This window comes from Xenopus tropicalis, chromosome 4 (assembly GCF_000004195.4).
Source record: "Xenopus tropicalis strain Nigerian chromosome 4, UCB_Xtro_10.0, whole genome shotgun sequence".
In the NCBI taxonomy this organism is placed as follows: Eukaryota; Metazoa; Chordata; class Amphibia; order Anura; family Pipidae; genus Xenopus; species Xenopus tropicalis.
In genome coordinates, this window is record NC_030680.2 from 153,840,512 (window position 1) to 153,857,735 (window position 17,224).

The 17,224-nt window shown below is 44.0% G+C and overlaps 1 protein-coding gene across 1 annotated transcript in view; it reads right to left on the reverse strand.

Moving 5' to 3' along the window:
• stab1 (stabilin 1) overlaps window positions 1-17,224 on the reverse strand; it is a 153,678-nt gene that overhangs the window by 60,999 nt on the left and 75,455 nt on the right. The window contains 8 exon segments of the mRNA XM_031901368.1: window positions 873-1,001; window positions 2,319-2,453; window positions 3,350-3,460; window positions 4,541-4,642; window positions 9,509-9,586; window positions 9,941-10,052; window positions 10,532-10,659; window positions 15,253-15,300. Of these exon segments, the coding sequence (XP_031757228.1) occupies window positions 873-1,001; window positions 2,319-2,453; window positions 3,350-3,460; window positions 4,541-4,642; window positions 9,509-9,586; window positions 9,941-10,052; window positions 10,532-10,659; window positions 15,253-15,300 (843 nt within the window).

The window sequence follows — 17,224 nt, forward strand, 5'->3', positions numbered from 1 at the left end:
CAAACCCTGATACACTAGCCCAGCTACACCCCAACCCTGATACACTAGCCCAGCTGCATCCCAACCCTGATACACTAGCCCAGCTACACCCCAACCCTGATACACTAGCCCAGCTACACCCCAACCCTGATACGCTAGCCCAGCTGCACCCCAACCCTGATACACTAGCCCAGCTACACCCCAACCCTGATACACTAGCCCAGCTGCACCCCAACCCTGATACGCTAGCCCAGCTGCACCCCAACCCTGATACGCTAGCCCAGCTGTACCCGAACCCTGATACACTAGCCCAGCTACACCCCAACCCTGATACGCTAGCCCAGCTGCACCCCAACCCTGATACGCTAGCCCAGCTGTACCCCAACCCTGATACACTAGCCCAGCTGCACCCCAACCCTGATACACTAGCCCAGCTGCACCCCAACCCTGATACACTAGCCCAGCTGCACCCCAACCCTGATACGCTAGCCCAGCTGCACCCCAACCCTGATACGCTAGCCCAGCTGTACCCGAACCCTGATACACTAGCCCAGCTGCACCCCAACCCTGATACACTAGCCCAGCTGCACCCCAACCCTGATACACTAGCCCAGCTGTACACCAACCCTGATACGCTAGCCCAGCTGTACCCCAACCCTGATACGCTAGCCCAGCTGTACCCCAACCCTGATACGCTAGCCAGCTACCCCAACCCTGATACGCTAGCCCAGCTGTACCCCAACCCTGATACGCTAGCCCAGCTGTACCCCAACCCTGATACGCTAGCCCAGCTGTACCCCAACCCTGATACGCTAGCCCAGCTGTACCCCAACCCTGATACGCTAGCCCAGCTACACCCCAACCCTGATAAACAGATACAAGCCCCTCCCTACCTTGGTCACATGACTTTTGGTGACGTCACAGTGGTTTCTCAGAAGCGGCAGAACTTGGGAGATTCCTATCAGCATTCCCTTCTGGGTCTCATAGACGGGGCCCTCCAGTGGTACGTTATGGATGGAGGTCTGAGAAGAGACAGAGATACTGGTTTTCTAACTCCCCCCAATTTCCAGCACTGTTGCAAAAAGTGCACATAATGTAACCCATAGCAACCAGCCTTTTGCTCCTCTTATTCTCGCTGCAGAGGACTGGTTGCTATGGATGAAGTCTCATCTCCACATCTAGAGCCGGCCCCGATTTCACTGATACCGAGTTCCCTTATCAAACACAATATATGGGCCAGTTGTACCCAGAACCCACTCACGTGCCCTCAGTGGAACACTTGTGCCCCACGCTGGGGCAGGAATTCTTCATCTGCCCACAAGGCTAGAATGTAATGCAGTAGCCAGGTCCTACCATCAGTGTCGGATTGGGCCCCACCCGTGAACCCAAACCCAATGGAACCCCGACTGTGAGGCTGATCCCCAACATCACTGCCCAACCTCACTAATGGGGCTGAATGGGAGCAACTCCCAGCAACACTGTTCCACCATCTAGTGGGAACCTTCCCAGAAGGGCAGGGGCAGTTATAGCAGCAAGGGGAGGGGCAACCCAACTGACCCCTGTGGGATGGAACCCCGACTGTGAGCCTGACCCCCAACATCACTGCCCAACCTCACTAATGCCCTTGTGGCTGAATGGGAGCAACTCCCAGCAACACTGTTCCACCATCTAGTGGGAACCTTCCCAGAAGGGCAGGGGCAGTTATAGCAGCAAGGGGAGGGGCAACCCAACTGACCCCTGTGGGATGGAACCCCGACTGTGAGCCTGACCCCCAACATCACTGCCCAACCTCACTAATGCCCTTGTGGCTGAATGGGAGCAACTCCCAGCAACACTGTTCCACCATCTAGTGGGAACCTTCCCAGAAGGGCAGGGGCAGTTATAGCAGCAAGGGGAGGGGCAACCCAACTGCCCCCTGTGGGATGGAACCCCGACTGTGAGCCTGATCCCCAACATCACTGCCCAACCTCACTAATGCCCTTGTGGCTGAATGGGAGCAACTCCCAGCAACACTGTTCCACCATCTAGTGGGAACCTTCCCAGAAGGGCAGGGGCAGTTATAGCAGCAAGGGGAGGGGCAACCCAACTGACCCCTGTGGGATGGAACCCCGACTGTGAGCCTGACCCCCAACATCACTGCCCAACCTCACTTAGTGCTGGGAGTTGCTCCCATTCAGCCACATAGTGAAAAACATCCCACAACAGTAGGGGCAGTTATAGCAGCAAAGGGAGGGGCAACTTCATATTCAGATTTACTAACATTTATTCCCTTTCTGCCCCCCCCTCATGGGCAGCAAATGAAATGTTCCGCACCCCCCATGGGCCCGACCCCCCAATACCTGGTTGTTCTGCTGATAGAAGGTCAGTCGGAAGGAGACGCCCAACATGGATTCTTTGTGGACCCCACTTTTCAAGGCCGCAGGGAAAAGCTTCTCCCCAAGGACAATGTGATACTTTATGATTGTGCTGTTGTCCTGGGACGTGGGAAACACACAAGTTCAGTATTTTATGGGTCAGAACCAGAGGCCCCTCCAGCCCCCACTGCTGCCCCACGTACAAGGGAACCCCCCGAGCGAAGCCCCCGACACTCTATAACGCAGGATAGTGACCCAATAGGGCGGATACCTACCTGCGGGGCAACTCTTCCCTGGGCTGGGGGAGAACTTATACTGCCCCCCCCAATCATTGTCAGGTCCAATAGATGGGAAAGCTTCCCATTGGTACAGGCAGGATCAGGTGACTATCCCAAAAGTATAAAAGACCAACTTGTAGTTTTAACATTTCTTTTGGATCAAGTTTCTCCATAAAAAAGAAATGAATGTCTGTATTTACTTTCTACTTAGCAGCAAACTGCGCCCCTTGATTTCTGCTGCCCCATTAACCCCCTAATCTCTTGCTGTATTGTACCCCATTAACCCCCTAATCTCTTGCTGTATTGTACCCCATTAACCCCCTAATCTCTTGCTGTATTGTACCCCATTAACCCCCTAATCTCTTGCTGTATTGTACCCCATTAACCCCCTAATCTCTTGCTGTATTGTACCCCCATTAACCCCCTAATCTCTTGCTGTATTGTACCCCATTAACCCCCTAATCTCTTGCTGTATTGTACCCCATTAACCCCCTAATCTCTTGCTGTATTGTACCCCATTAACCCCCTAATCTCTTGCTGTATTGTACCCCATTAACCCCCTAATCTCTTGCTGTATTGTACCCCATTAACCCCCTAATCTCTTGCTGTATTGTACCCCATTAACCCCCTAATCTCTTGCTGTATTGTACCCCATTAACCCCCTAATCTCTTGCTGTAGCTTCCCCCTCCCAGAATCTCCCCTCAGTCTGCCGTCAGAATCAGCCCCGGGGCCGTTACCAGTCTCTCAATGCCGGAATCATTGCAGAACTTCTCCACTGCCCAATTCCCCGGAACAAAGATGGTGAACTTTCCCCCCGATGATTCAATTTCCTGAACCAGCCCCGATTTCTGCATGAGAAACAACAGCAAGATATACTATATACACATTATAAGGGATAATGTACCCCCTACTGTAAATGATAAGGATATTAGCAGTCACTGAGGGGTTCTGTGCCCCCCATATAAAGGCACAAGGCTGCAGGCTGAGTTATACAGGGAACTCTGAGTATCACTCATGTATTATAAGGGGTAATGTACCCCCTACTGTAAATGATAAGGATATTAGCAGTCACTGAGGGGTTCTGTGCCCCCCATATAAAGGCACAAGGCTGCAGGCTGAGTTATACAGGGAACTCTGAGTATCACTCATGTATTATAAGGGATAATGTACCCCCTACTGTAAATGATAAGGATATTAGCAGTCACTGAGGGGTTCTGTGCCCCCCATATAAAGGCACAAGGCTGCAGGCTGAGTTATACAGGGAACTCTGAGTATCACTCATGTATTATAAGGGATAATGTACCCCCTACTGTAAATGATAAGGATATTAGCAGTCACTGAGGGGTTCTGTGCCCCCCATATAAAGGCACAAGGCTGCAGGCTGAGTTATACAGGGAACTCTGAGTATCACTCATGTATTATAAGGGATACTGTACCCCCTACTGTAAATGATAAGGATATTAGCAGTCACTGAGGGGTTCTGTGCCCCCCATATAAAGGCACAAGGCTGCAGGCTGAGTTATACAGGGAACTCTGAGTATCACTCATGTATTATAAGGGATAATGTACCCCCTACTGTAACTGATAAGGATATTAGCAGTCACTGAGGGGTTCTGTGCCCCCCATATAAAGGCACAAGGCTGCAGGCTGAGTTATACAGGGAACTCTGAGTATCACTCATGTATTATAAGGGATACTGTACCCCCTACTGTAAATGATAAGGATATTAGCAGTCACTGAGGGGTTCTGTGCCCCCCATATAAAGGCACAAGGCTGCAGGCTGAGTTATACAGGGAACTCTGAGTATCACTCATGTATTATAAGGGATAATGTACCCCCTACTCTAAATGATAAGGATATTAGCAGCCACTGAATTATACAGGACAGAAACTTTAAGGGCATTGATATGATTGATAAAAATCAAATACCTGTAATGCTTCTGCAAACTTTGCAAATGCTGGAATATGTTTCAACACCTGTGCCAATTTAGGCAGAGCAGGGGGGATATTGCCTACAGGGGGCAGTAGCACCTAAAATTAAATATAAATATATAAGGGGGGGCAGTAATGAAATAGAGAAAGTACAGGGAAGAGCGACTAAGCTGATAAAGGGAATGGGCTCAGTTATGGGGAAAGGCTGGCCCAGTTGGGATTGGTTACACTGGGGGGGGGGGGCAGTTAAGGGGGGGTCACTATATATAAATATATAAGGGGGGGCAGTAATGAAATAGAGAAAGTACAGGGAAGAGCGACTAAGCTGAATAAAGGGAATGGGCTCAGTTATGGGGAAAGGCTGGCCCAGTTGGGATTGGTTACACTGGGGGGGGGGGGGGCAGTTAAGGGGGGGGGCACTATATATAAATATATAAGGGGGGGCAGTAATGAAATAGAGAAAGTACAGGGAAGAGCGACTAAGCTGATAAAGGGAATGGGCTCAGTTATGGGGAAAGGCTGGCCCAGTTGGGGATTGGTTACACTGGGGAAGGGGCAGTTAAGGGGGGTCACTATATATAAATATATAAGGGGGGGCAGTAATGAAATAGAGAAAGTACAGGGAAGAGCGACTAAGCTGATAAAGGGAATGGGCTCAGTTATGGGGAAAGGGCTGGCCCAGTTGGGATTGGTTAAACTGGGGAAGGGGCAGTTAAGGGGGGGGTCACTATATATAAATATATAAGGGGGGGCAGTAATGAAATAGAGAAAGTACAGGGAAGAGCGACTAAGCTGATAAAGGGAATGGGCTCAGTTATGGGGAAAGGCTGGCCCAGTTGGGATTGGTACACTGGGGGGGGGGCAGTTAAGGGGGGGTCACTATATATAAATATATAAGGGGGGGCAGTAATGAAATAGAGAAAGTACAGGGAAGAGCGACTAAGCTGATAAAGGGAATGGCTCAGTTATGGGGAAAGGCTGGCCCAGTTGGGATTGGTTAAACTGGGGAAGGGGCAGTTAAGGGGGGGGTCACTATATATAAATATATAAGGGGGGGCAGTAATGAAATAGAGAAAGTACAGGGAAGAGCGACTAAGCTGATAAAGGGAATGGGCTCAGTTATGGGGAAAGGCTGGCCCAGTTGGGATTGGTTACACTGGGGGGGGGGCAGTTAAGGGGGGGTCACTATATATAAATATATAAGGGGGGGCAGTAATGAAATAGAGAAAGTACAGGGAAGAGCGACTAAGCTGATAAAGGGAATGGGCTCAGTTATGGGGAAAGGCTGGCCCAGTTGGGATTGGTTACACTGGGGGGGGGGCAGTAAGGGGGGGGTCACTATATATAAATATATAAGGGGGGGCAGTAATGAAATAGAGAAAGTACAGGGAAGAGCGACTAAGCTGATAAAGGGAATGGGCTCAGTTATGGGGGAAAGGCTGGCCCAGTTGGATTGGTTACACTGGGGGGGGGGCAGTTAAGGGGGGGGGGGTCACTATATATAATATATAAGGGGGGGGGCACTATATATAAATATATAAGGGGGGGCAGTAATGAAATAGAGAAAGTACAGGGAAGAGCGACTAAGCTGATAAAGGGAATGGGCTCAGTTATGGGGAAAGGCTGGCCCAGTTGGGATTGGTTACACTGGGGGGGGGGGGCAGTTAAGGGGGGGGTCACTATATATAAATATATAAGGGGGGGGGCAGTAATGAAATAGAGAAAAGTACAGGGAAGAGCGACTAAGCTGATAAAGGGAATGGGCTCAGTTATGGGAAAGGCTGGCCCAGTTGGGATTGGTTACACTGGGGGGGGGGGGGGCAGTTAAGGGGGGGTCACTATATATAAATATATAAGGGGGGGGCAGTAATGAAATAGAGAAAGTACAGGGAAGAGCGACTAAGCTGATAAAGGGAATGGGCTCAGTTATGGGGAAAGGCTGGCCCAGTTGGGATTGGTTACACTGGGGGGGGGGGGCAGTTAAGGGGGGGGTCACTATATATAAATATATAAGGGGGGGCAGTAATGAAATAGAGAAAGTACAGGGAAGAGCGACTAAGCTGATAAAGGGAATGGGCTCAGTTATGGGGAAAGGCTGGCCCAGTTGGGATTGGTTTACACTGGGGGGGGGGGGGGGGCAGTTAAGGGGGGGTCACTATATATAAATATATAAGGGGGGGGCACTATATATAAATATATAAGGGGGGCAGTAATGAAATAGAGAAAGTACAGGGAAGAGCGACTAAGCTGATAAAGGGAATGGGCTCAGTTATGGGAAAGGCTGGCCCAGTTGGGATTGGTTACACTGGGGGGGGGGGGGGCAGTTAAGGGGGGGTCACTATATATAAATATATAAGGGGGGGCAGTAATGAAATAGAGAAAGTACAGGGAAGAGCGACTAAGCTGATAAAGGGAATGGCTCAGTTATGGGGAAAGGCTGGCCCAGTTGGGATTGGTTACACTGGGGGGGGCAGTTAAGGGGGGGGTCACTATATATAAATATATAAGGGGGGCAGTAATGAAATAGAGAAAGTACAGGGAAGAGCGACTAAGCTGATAAAGGAATGGGCTCAGTTATGGGGAAAGGCTGGCCCAGTTGGGATTGGTTACACTGGGGGGGGGCGGGGGGGGGGGGCAGTTAAGGGGGGTCACTATATATAAATATATAAGGGGGGGCAGTAATGAAATAGAGAAAGTACAGGGAAGAGCGACTAAGCTGATAAAGGGAATGGGCTCAGTTATGGGGAAAGGCTGGCCCAGTTGGGATTGGTTACACTGGGGGGGGGGGGGCAGTTAAGGGGGGGGTCACTATATATAAATATATAAGGGGGGCACTATATATAAATATATAAGGGGGGGCAGTAATGAAATAGAGAAAGTACAGGGAAGAGCGACTAAGCTGATAAAGGGAATGGCTCAGTTATGGGGAAAGGCTGGCCCAGTTGGGGATTGGTTACACTGGGGGGGGGGGGGGCAGTTAAGGGGGGTCACTATATATAAATATATAAGGGGGGGGGCAGTAATGAAATAGAGAAAGTACAGGAAGAGCGACTAAGCTGATAAAGGGAATGGGCTCAGTTATGGGGAAAGGCTGGCCCAGTTGGGATTGGTTACACTGGGGGGGGCAGTTAAGGGGGGGTCACTATATATAAATATATAAGGGGGGGCAGTAATGAAATAGAGAAAGTACAGGGAAGAGCGACTAAGCTGATAAAGGGAATGGGCTCAGTTATGGGGAAAGGCTGGCCCAGTTGGGATTGGTTACACTGGGGGGGGGGGGGGGGGGGCAGTTAAGGGGGGTCACTATATATAAACATATAAGGGGGGGCAGTAATGAAATAGAGAAAGTACAGGGAAGAGCGACTAAGCTGATAAAGGGAATGGGCTCAGTTATGGGGAAAGGCTGGCCCAGTTGGGATTGGTTACACTGGGGGGGGGGGGGCAGTTAAGGGGGGGTCACTATATATAAATATATAAGGGGGGGCAGTAATGAATAGAGAAAGTACAGGGAAGAGCGACTAAGCTGATAAAGGAATGGGCTCAGTTATGGGGATAGGCTGGCCCAGTTGGGATTGGTTACACTGGGGGGGGGGGGGGGGCAGTTAAGGGGGGTCACTCTATATAAATATATAAGGGGGGGGGGGCAGTAATGAAATAGAGAAAGTACAGGGAAGAGCGACTAAGCTGATAAAGGGGAATGGGCTCAGTTATGGGGAAAGGCTGGCCCAGTTGGGATTGGTTACACTGGGGGGGGGGGGCAGTTAAGGGGGGGGGGGGGGTCACTATATATAAATATATAAGGGGGGGGGGCACTATATATAAATATATAAGGGGGGGCAGTAATGAAATAGAGAAAGTACAGGGAAGAGCGACTAAGCTGATAAAGGGAATGGGCTCAGTTATGGGGAAAGGCTGGCCCAGTTGGGATTGGTTACACTGGGGGGGGGGGGGGCAGTTAAGGGGGGGGGTCACTATATATAAATATATAAGGGGGGGCAGTAATGAAATAGAGAAAGTACAGGGAAGAGCGACTAAGCTGATAAAGGGAATGGGCTCAGTTATGGGGAACGGCTGGCCCAGTTGGGATTGGTTACACTGGGGGGGGGGGCAGTTAAGGGGGGGGTCACTATATATAAATATATAAGGGGGGGCAGTAATGAAATAGAGAAAGTACAGGGAAGAGCGACTAAGCTGATAAAGGGAATGGGCTCAGTTATGGGGAAAGGCTGGCCCAGTTGGGATTGGTTACACTGGGGGGGCAGTTAAGGGGGGGGGTCACTATATATAAATATATAAGGGGGGGGCAGTAATGAAATAGAGAAAGTACAGGGAAGAGCGACTAAGCTGATAAAGGGAATGGGCTCAGTTATGGGGAAAGGCTGGCCCAGTTGGGATTGGTTACACTGGGGGGGGGGGGGGCAGTTAAGGGGGGGGGTCACTATATATAAATATATAAGGGGGGGCACTATATATAAATATATAAGGGGGGGCAGTAATGAAATAGAGAAAGTACAGGGAAGAGCGACTAAGCTGATAAAGGGAATGGGCTCAGTTATGGGGAAAGGCTGGCCCAGTTGGGATTGGTTACACTGGGGGGGGGGGGCAGTTAAGGGGGGGTCACTATATATAAATATATAAGGGGGGGCAGTAATGAAATAGAGAAAGTACAGGGAAGAGCGACTAAGCTGATAAAGGGAATGGGCTCAGTTATGGGGAAAGGCTGGCCCAGTTGGGATTGGTTACACTGGGGGGGGGGGGGGCAGTTAAGGGGGGGTCACTATATATAAATATATAATGGGGGGCAGTAATGAAATAGAGAAAGTACAGGGAAGAGCGACTAAGCTGATAAAGGGAATGGGCTCAGTTATGGGGAAAGGCTGGCCCAGTTGGGATTGGTTACACTGGGGAAGGGGCAGTTAAGGGGGGGGGTCACTATATATAAGGGGGGGCAGTTAATGTACTTACCTTATCAATAATAAATATGAAGCCGTTGGTGGCGGGGATGTCATGGGAAATGGCGCTTGTGTTGCCAATCATGATGCTCTGGAATATTAATGTTTACATAATGGAGACCCCGGAAGGTTAGTTATCAAAACTATGGTGCCTCCCCCTGAGAATCATGGGTAAAGTGACTCCACCTACTCTCCAGGGGATTCCTGTTCCTCCTGGGCCTTATCAGAGACCATGCAATCATACTTTCCCCCATGGAATTATGGGTTGTGTTTCCTCTTCCATCTCTCTAAGCTACAGCACAACTGGGCAATGGGTCACTTGGGTCCATTTCAGGGCCCAGGGGGCCGGGTGCTTGGTTGTGGGCCGAATGCCGAATGCCAATTCGCTGAAGGTTGGGAAGAGTCTATGTGCAGACAAACAGGGTGCACTATATTGAATACTTACCCCATTAATACACAAGATTTCCCACTTGGTTCTGGGTTCCAATGAGGCAGTTTCCTGGCCAATGCGCTCACACAATTGGGTGGAATTAAACTGTCCGCGAATGAAGTGCCCCCTGCACCGAGACAACATGACATGAGAGCAGTCTGTTCCTGCCCAACACCTGGGGACACTAATCGATGCACACCAGCGGCACCAAGGAACTGGATCCACATTGGGATATAAACCTACAGGATATTCGCTGTCTGTTTCTCGATATTGTCGCCCAGTTAGTGACATCACTAATTTGTTCCCTATAGAACTCTCCACATCTAGCTCTGACTCCCATGGGTGCCCCCCAGCCAGGGGATCCCTCTATCCATTCCTGACGGTAACAGGGCTGCCATCAGAAAGCCACTTCTCCCACTAGGGCCCCATACAAAGGAAACATTTAGGGCCCTTTGTTACAAATTGAAGAGAGATAAAGGGAAACTAACATGAGGGTCCAGAAGAAGTTGGAGCAGAAGGGAGCTTTTCCCATCCCAACCAGTTTAGAAACAAGTCAGAACTTTCTGTAGATTGGGTTATTTCAGAGTGAGGAAACAGAATTCTCACCTCACTAGGAAAGGCAACATATAAGGATTGGCCCAAAAGGTCTTCTGCTTGTCAGTAAGTGCTTCTATCGCTGCGTTGGACGGCACCATGGCAGTAACACCTTCTTTTGGGATCACAGTCCTGGAATTCTAAATATCAAAGGGTAAATTTACTAAAGAAAGTCAACGTAACTGGTCTGTTGGGTCTGGGTGTCCGGATCTTTCTTATGTGAAGGAATCAGATAGTAAATCTGTCTACATTCTGGGATCTATCTATCTAGCTATCTATCCAATCATCTCTAAATCCATCCATCCATTGATTCATCTCTAAATCCATTTGTCCATCTCTAAATATATTTGTCCATCTCTAAATCCATCCATTCATCTCTAAATCCATCCATTCATCTCTAAATCCATCCATTCATCTCTATATTCATCCATTCATCTCTAAATCCATTTGTCCATCTCTAAATCCATCCATCTCTAAATCCATCCATCTCTTAGTCCATCCATCCATCTCTAAATCCATCCATCTCTTAATCCATCCATCCATCTCTAAATCCATCCATCCATCTCTAAATCCATCCATTCATCTCTAAATCCATCCATCCATCTCTAAATCCATCCATCTCTAAATCCATCCATTCATCTCAAAATCCATCCATCCATCTCTAAATCCATCCATTCATCTCTAAATCCATCCATCCATCTCTAAATCCATCCATTCATCTCTAAATCCATCCATCCATCTCTAAATCCATCCATCTATAAATCCATCCATCCATCTATAAATCCATCCATCTCTAAATCCATCTATCTCTAAATCCATCCATCCATCTCTAAATCCATTTGTCTATCTCTAAATCCATCCATCCATCTCTAAATCCATCCATCCATCTCTAAATCCATCCATCCATCTCTAAATCCATCCATTCATCTCTAAATCCATCCATTCAACTCTAAATCCATCCATTCATCTCTAAATCCATCCATTCATCTCTAAATCCATCCATTCATCTCTATATTCATCCATTCATCTCTAAATCCATTTGTCCATCTCTAAATCCATCCATCTCTAAATCCATCCATCTCTTAATCCATCCATCCATCTCTAAATCCATCCATCTCTTAATCCATCCATCCATCTCTAAATCCATCCATCCATCTCTAAATCCATCCATTCATCTCTAAATCCATCCATCCATCTCTAAATCCATCCATCTCTAAATCCATCCATTCATCTCTAAATCCATCCATTCATCTCTAAATCCATCCATTCATCTCTAAATCCATTTGTCTATCTCTAAATCCATCCATCTCTAAATCCATCCATCTCTAAATCCATCCATCTCTAAATCCATCCATCTCTAAATCCATCCATCTCTAAATCCATCCATTCAACTCTAAATCCATCCATTCAACTCTAAATCCATCCATCCATCTCTAAATCCATTTGTCTATCTCTAAATCCATCCATCCATCTCTAAATCCATCCATCCATCTCTAAATCCATCCATCTCTAAATCCATCCATCTCTAAATCCATCCATCTCTAAATCCATCCATCTCTAAATCCATCCATCTCTAAATCCATCCATCTCTAAATCCATCCATTCAACTCTAAATCCATCCATTCATCTCTAAATCCATCCATTCATCTCTAAATCCATCCATCTCTAAATCCATTTGTCTATCTCTAAATCCATCCATCCATCTCTAAATCCATCCATCTCTAAATCCATCCATCTCTAAATCCATCCATCTCTAAATCCATTTATCCATCTCTAAATCCATCCATCCATCTCTAAATCCATCCATCCATCTCTAAATCCAACCATCCATCTCTAAATCCATCCATTCATCTCTAAATCCATCCATTCATCTCTAAATCCATCCAACCGTTGCTAAATCCATCCATTCATCTCTAAATCCATTCATCATCTCTAAATCCATCCATCCATCCATCTCTTAATCCATCCATCCATTCATCTCTAAATCCATTTGTCTATCTCTAAATCCATCCATCCATCTCTAAATCCATCCATTCATCTCTAAATCCATCCATTCATCTCTAAATCCATTTGTCTATCTCTAAATCCATCCATCATCTCTAAATCCATCCATTCATCTCTAAATTCATTTGTCCATCTCTAAATCCATCCATCATCTCTAAATCCATCCATCCATCCATCCATCTCTAAATCCATCCATCCATCTCGAAATCCAAACATCCATCTCGAAATCCATTTGTCTATCTCTAAATCCATTCATCTCTAAATCCATTTGTCTATCTCTAAAGCCATCCAACCATTGCTAAATCCATCCATTCATCTCTAAATCCATCCATTCATCTCTAAATCCATCCAACCGTTGCTAAATCCATCCATTCATCTCTAAATCCATCCATTCATCTCTAAATCCATCCATCCATCTCTAAATCCATCCATCTCTAAATCCATCCATTCATCTCTAAATCCATCCATTCATCTCTAAATCCATTTGTCTATCTCTAAATCCATCCATCCATCTCTAAATCCATCCATCCATCTCTAAATCCATCCATCCATCTCTAAATCCATCCATTCATCCATCTCTAAATCCATTTGTCCATCTCTAAATCCATCCATCCATCCATCTCTAAATCCATCCATCCATCTCTAAATCCAAACATCCATCTCTAAATCCATTTGTCTATCTCTAAATCCATCCATCTCTAAATCCATCCATTCATCTCTAAATCCATTTGTCTATCTCTAAATCCATCCAACCATTGCTAAATCCATCCATTCATCTCTAAATCCATCCAACCGTTGCTAAATCCATCCATTCATCTCTAAATCCATCCATTCATCTCTAAATCCATCCATCTCTAAATCCATCCATTCATCTCTAAATCCATCCAACCATCGCTAAATCCATCCTTTCATCTCTAAATCCATCCAACCATCTCTAAATCCATCCATCTCTAAATCCATCCATCTCTAAATCCATCCAACCATCTCTAAATCCATCCAACCATCTCTAAATCCATCCATTCATCTCTAAATCCATCCATTCATCTCTAAATCCATCCATTCATCTCTAAATCCATTTGTCTATCTCTAAATCCATCCATTCATCTCTAAATCCATCCATTCATCTCTAAATCCATCCATCATCTCTAAATCCATCCATCCATCCATCTCTAAATCCATCCATTCATCTCTAAATTCATTTGTCCATCTCTAAATCCATCCATCATCTCTAAATCCATCCATCCATCCATCTCTAAATCCATCCATCCATCTCTAAATCCAAACATCCATCTCTAAATCCATTTGTCTATCTCTAAATCCATCCATCTCTAAATCCATCCATTCATCTCTAAATCCATTTGTCTATCTCTAAATCCATCCAACCATTGCTAAATCCATCCATTCATCTCTAAATCCATTTGTCTATCTCTAAATCCATCCATTCATCTCTAAATCCATTTGTCTATCTCTAAATCCATCCATCTCTAAATCCATCCATTCATCTCTAAATCCATCCAACCGTTGCTAAATCCATCCATTCATCTCTAAATCCATCCATTCATCTGTAAATCCATCCATTCATCTCTAAATCCATTTGTCTATCTCTAAATCCATCCATCTCTAAATCCATCCATTCATCTCTAAATCCATCCAACCATTGCTAAATCCATCCATTCATCTCTAAATCCATCCATCCATCTCTAAATCCATCCATTCATCTCTAAATCCATTTGTCTATCTCTAAATCCATCCATCTCTAAATCCATCCATTCATCTCTAAATCCATCCAACCGTTGCTAAATCCATCCATTCATCTCTAAATCCATCCATTCATCTGTAAATCCATCCATCTCTAAATCCATCCATTCATCTGTAAATCCATCCAACCATCGCTAAATCCATCCAACCATCGCTAAATCCATCCATCTCTAAATCCATCCATCTCTAAATCCATCCATCTCTAAATCCATCCATCTCTAAATCCATCCATCCATCTCTAAATCCATCCATCCATCTCTAAATCCATCCATCCATCTCTAAATCCATCCATTCATCTCTAAATCCATCCATCCATCTCTAAATCCATCCATTCATCTCTAAATCCATCCATCTCTAAATCCATCCATCCATCTCTAAATCCATCCATTCATCTATCTCTAAATCCATCCATCTCTAAATCCATTTGTCTATCTCTAAATCCATCCATCTCTAAATCCATCCATCCATCTCTAAATCCATCCATTCATCTCTAAATCCATCCATTCAACTCTAAATCCATCCATTCAACTCTAAATCCATCCATTCAACTCTAAATCCATTTGTCTATCTCTAAATCCATCCATCCATCACTAAATCCATCCATCCATCTCTAAATCCATCCATTCATCTCTAAATCCATCCATCCATCTCTAAATCCATCCATCCATCTCTAAATCCATCCATTCAACTCTAAATCCATCCATTCATCTCTAAATCCATTTGTCTATCTCTAAATCCATTTGTCTATCTCTTAATCCATCCATCCATCTCTAAATCCATCCATCCAACTCTAAATCCATCCATTCATCTCTAAATCCATCCATCCATCTCTAAATCCATCCATTCATCTCTAAATCCATCCATCTCTAAATCCATCCACTCATCTCTAAATCCATCCATTCATCTCTAAATCCATCCATCCATCCATTGGTGTACCTAGCTTGTAATAGACAGAAATGTTCTACACGCACCATGATCCACTGGCTAAACACAGTCAGCTCTTGCCTCCCCAGCATCTCCTGCAAAGGAAAGTGTCAGGTTCAGTATCTAGTATATATGAGATAGGGTTAGATTATATAGTATATATGGGTGGGGCTTAGTATATATAGTATATAAGGGCTAGAGTTAGTATATATAGTATATAAGGGATAGGGTTAGTATATATAGTATATAAGGGATAGGGTTAGTATATATATAGTATATAAGGGATAGGGTTAGTATATATATAGTATATAAGGGATAGGGTTAGTATATATATAGTATATAAGGGATAGGGTTAGTATATATATAGTATATAAGGGATAGGGTTAGTATATATAGTATATAAGGGATAGGGTTAGTATATATAGTATATAAGGGCTAGAGTTAGTATATATAGTATATAAGGGATAGGGTTAGTATATATAGTATATAAGGGATAGGGTTAGTATATATAGTATATAAGGGATAGGGTTAGTATATATAGTATATAAGGATAGGGTTAGTATATATATAGTATATAAGAAGGTAGTATATAGTATATAAGGGATAGGTTTAGTGTATATAGTATATAAGGGATAGGGTTAGTATATATAGTATATAAGGGATAGGGTTAGTATATATAGTATATAAGGGATAGGGTTAGTGTATATAGTATATAAGGGATAGGGTTAGTATATATAGTATATAAGGGATAGGGTTAGTGTATATAGTATATAAGGGATAGGGTTAGTATATATAGTATATAATGGATAGGGTTAGTATATAGTATATAAGGGATAGGGTTAGTATATATAGTATATAAGGGATAGAGTTAGTATATATAGTATATAAGGGATAGGGTTAGTATATATAGTATATAAGGGATAGGTTTAGTGTATATAGTATATAAGGGATAGGGTTAGTGTATATATAGTATATAAGGGATAGGGTTAGTATATAGTATATAAGGGATAGGGTTAGTATATATAGTATATAAGGGATAGGGTTAGTATATAGTATATAAGGGATAGGGTTAGTATATATAGTATATAAGGGATAGAGTTAGTATATATAGTATATAAGGGATAGGGTTAGTATATATAGTATATAAGGGATAGGGTTAGTATATATATAGTATATAAGGGATAGGGTTAGTATATAGTATATAAGGGATAGGGTTAGTATATATAGTATATAAGGGATAGAGTTAGTATATATAGTATATAAGGGATAGGGTTAGTATATATAGTATATAAGGGATAGGTTTAGTGTATATAGTATATAAGGGATAGGGTTAGTGTATATAGTATATAAGGGATAGGGTTAGTATATATAGTATATAAGGGATAGGGTTAGTGTATATAGTATATAAGGGATAGGGTTAGTATATATAGTATATAAGGGATAGGGTTAGTATATATAGTATATAATGGATAGGGTTAGTATATATAGTATATAAGGGATAGGGTTAGTATATATATAGTATATAAGGGATAGGGTTAGTATATAGTATATAAGGGATAGGATTAGTATATATAGTATATAAGGGATAGGGTTAGTATATATAGTATATAAGGGATAGGGTTAGTATATATATATAGTATATAAGGGATAGGGTTAGTATATAGTATATAAGGGATAGGTTTAGTGTATATAGTATATAAGGGATAGGGTTAGTATATATAGTATATAAGGGATAGTTAGTATATATAGTATATAAGGAGATGGTAGTGTATATAGTATATAAGGGATAGGGTTAGTATATATAGTATATAAGGGATAGGGTTAGTGTATATAGTATATAAGGGATAGGGTTAGTATATATAGTATATAATGGATAGGGTTAGTATATAGTATATAAGGATAGGGTTAGTATATATAGTATATAAGGGATAGAGTTAGTATATATAGTATATAAGGGATAGGGTAGTATATATAGTATATAAGGGATAGGTTTAGTGTATATAGTATATAAGGGATAGG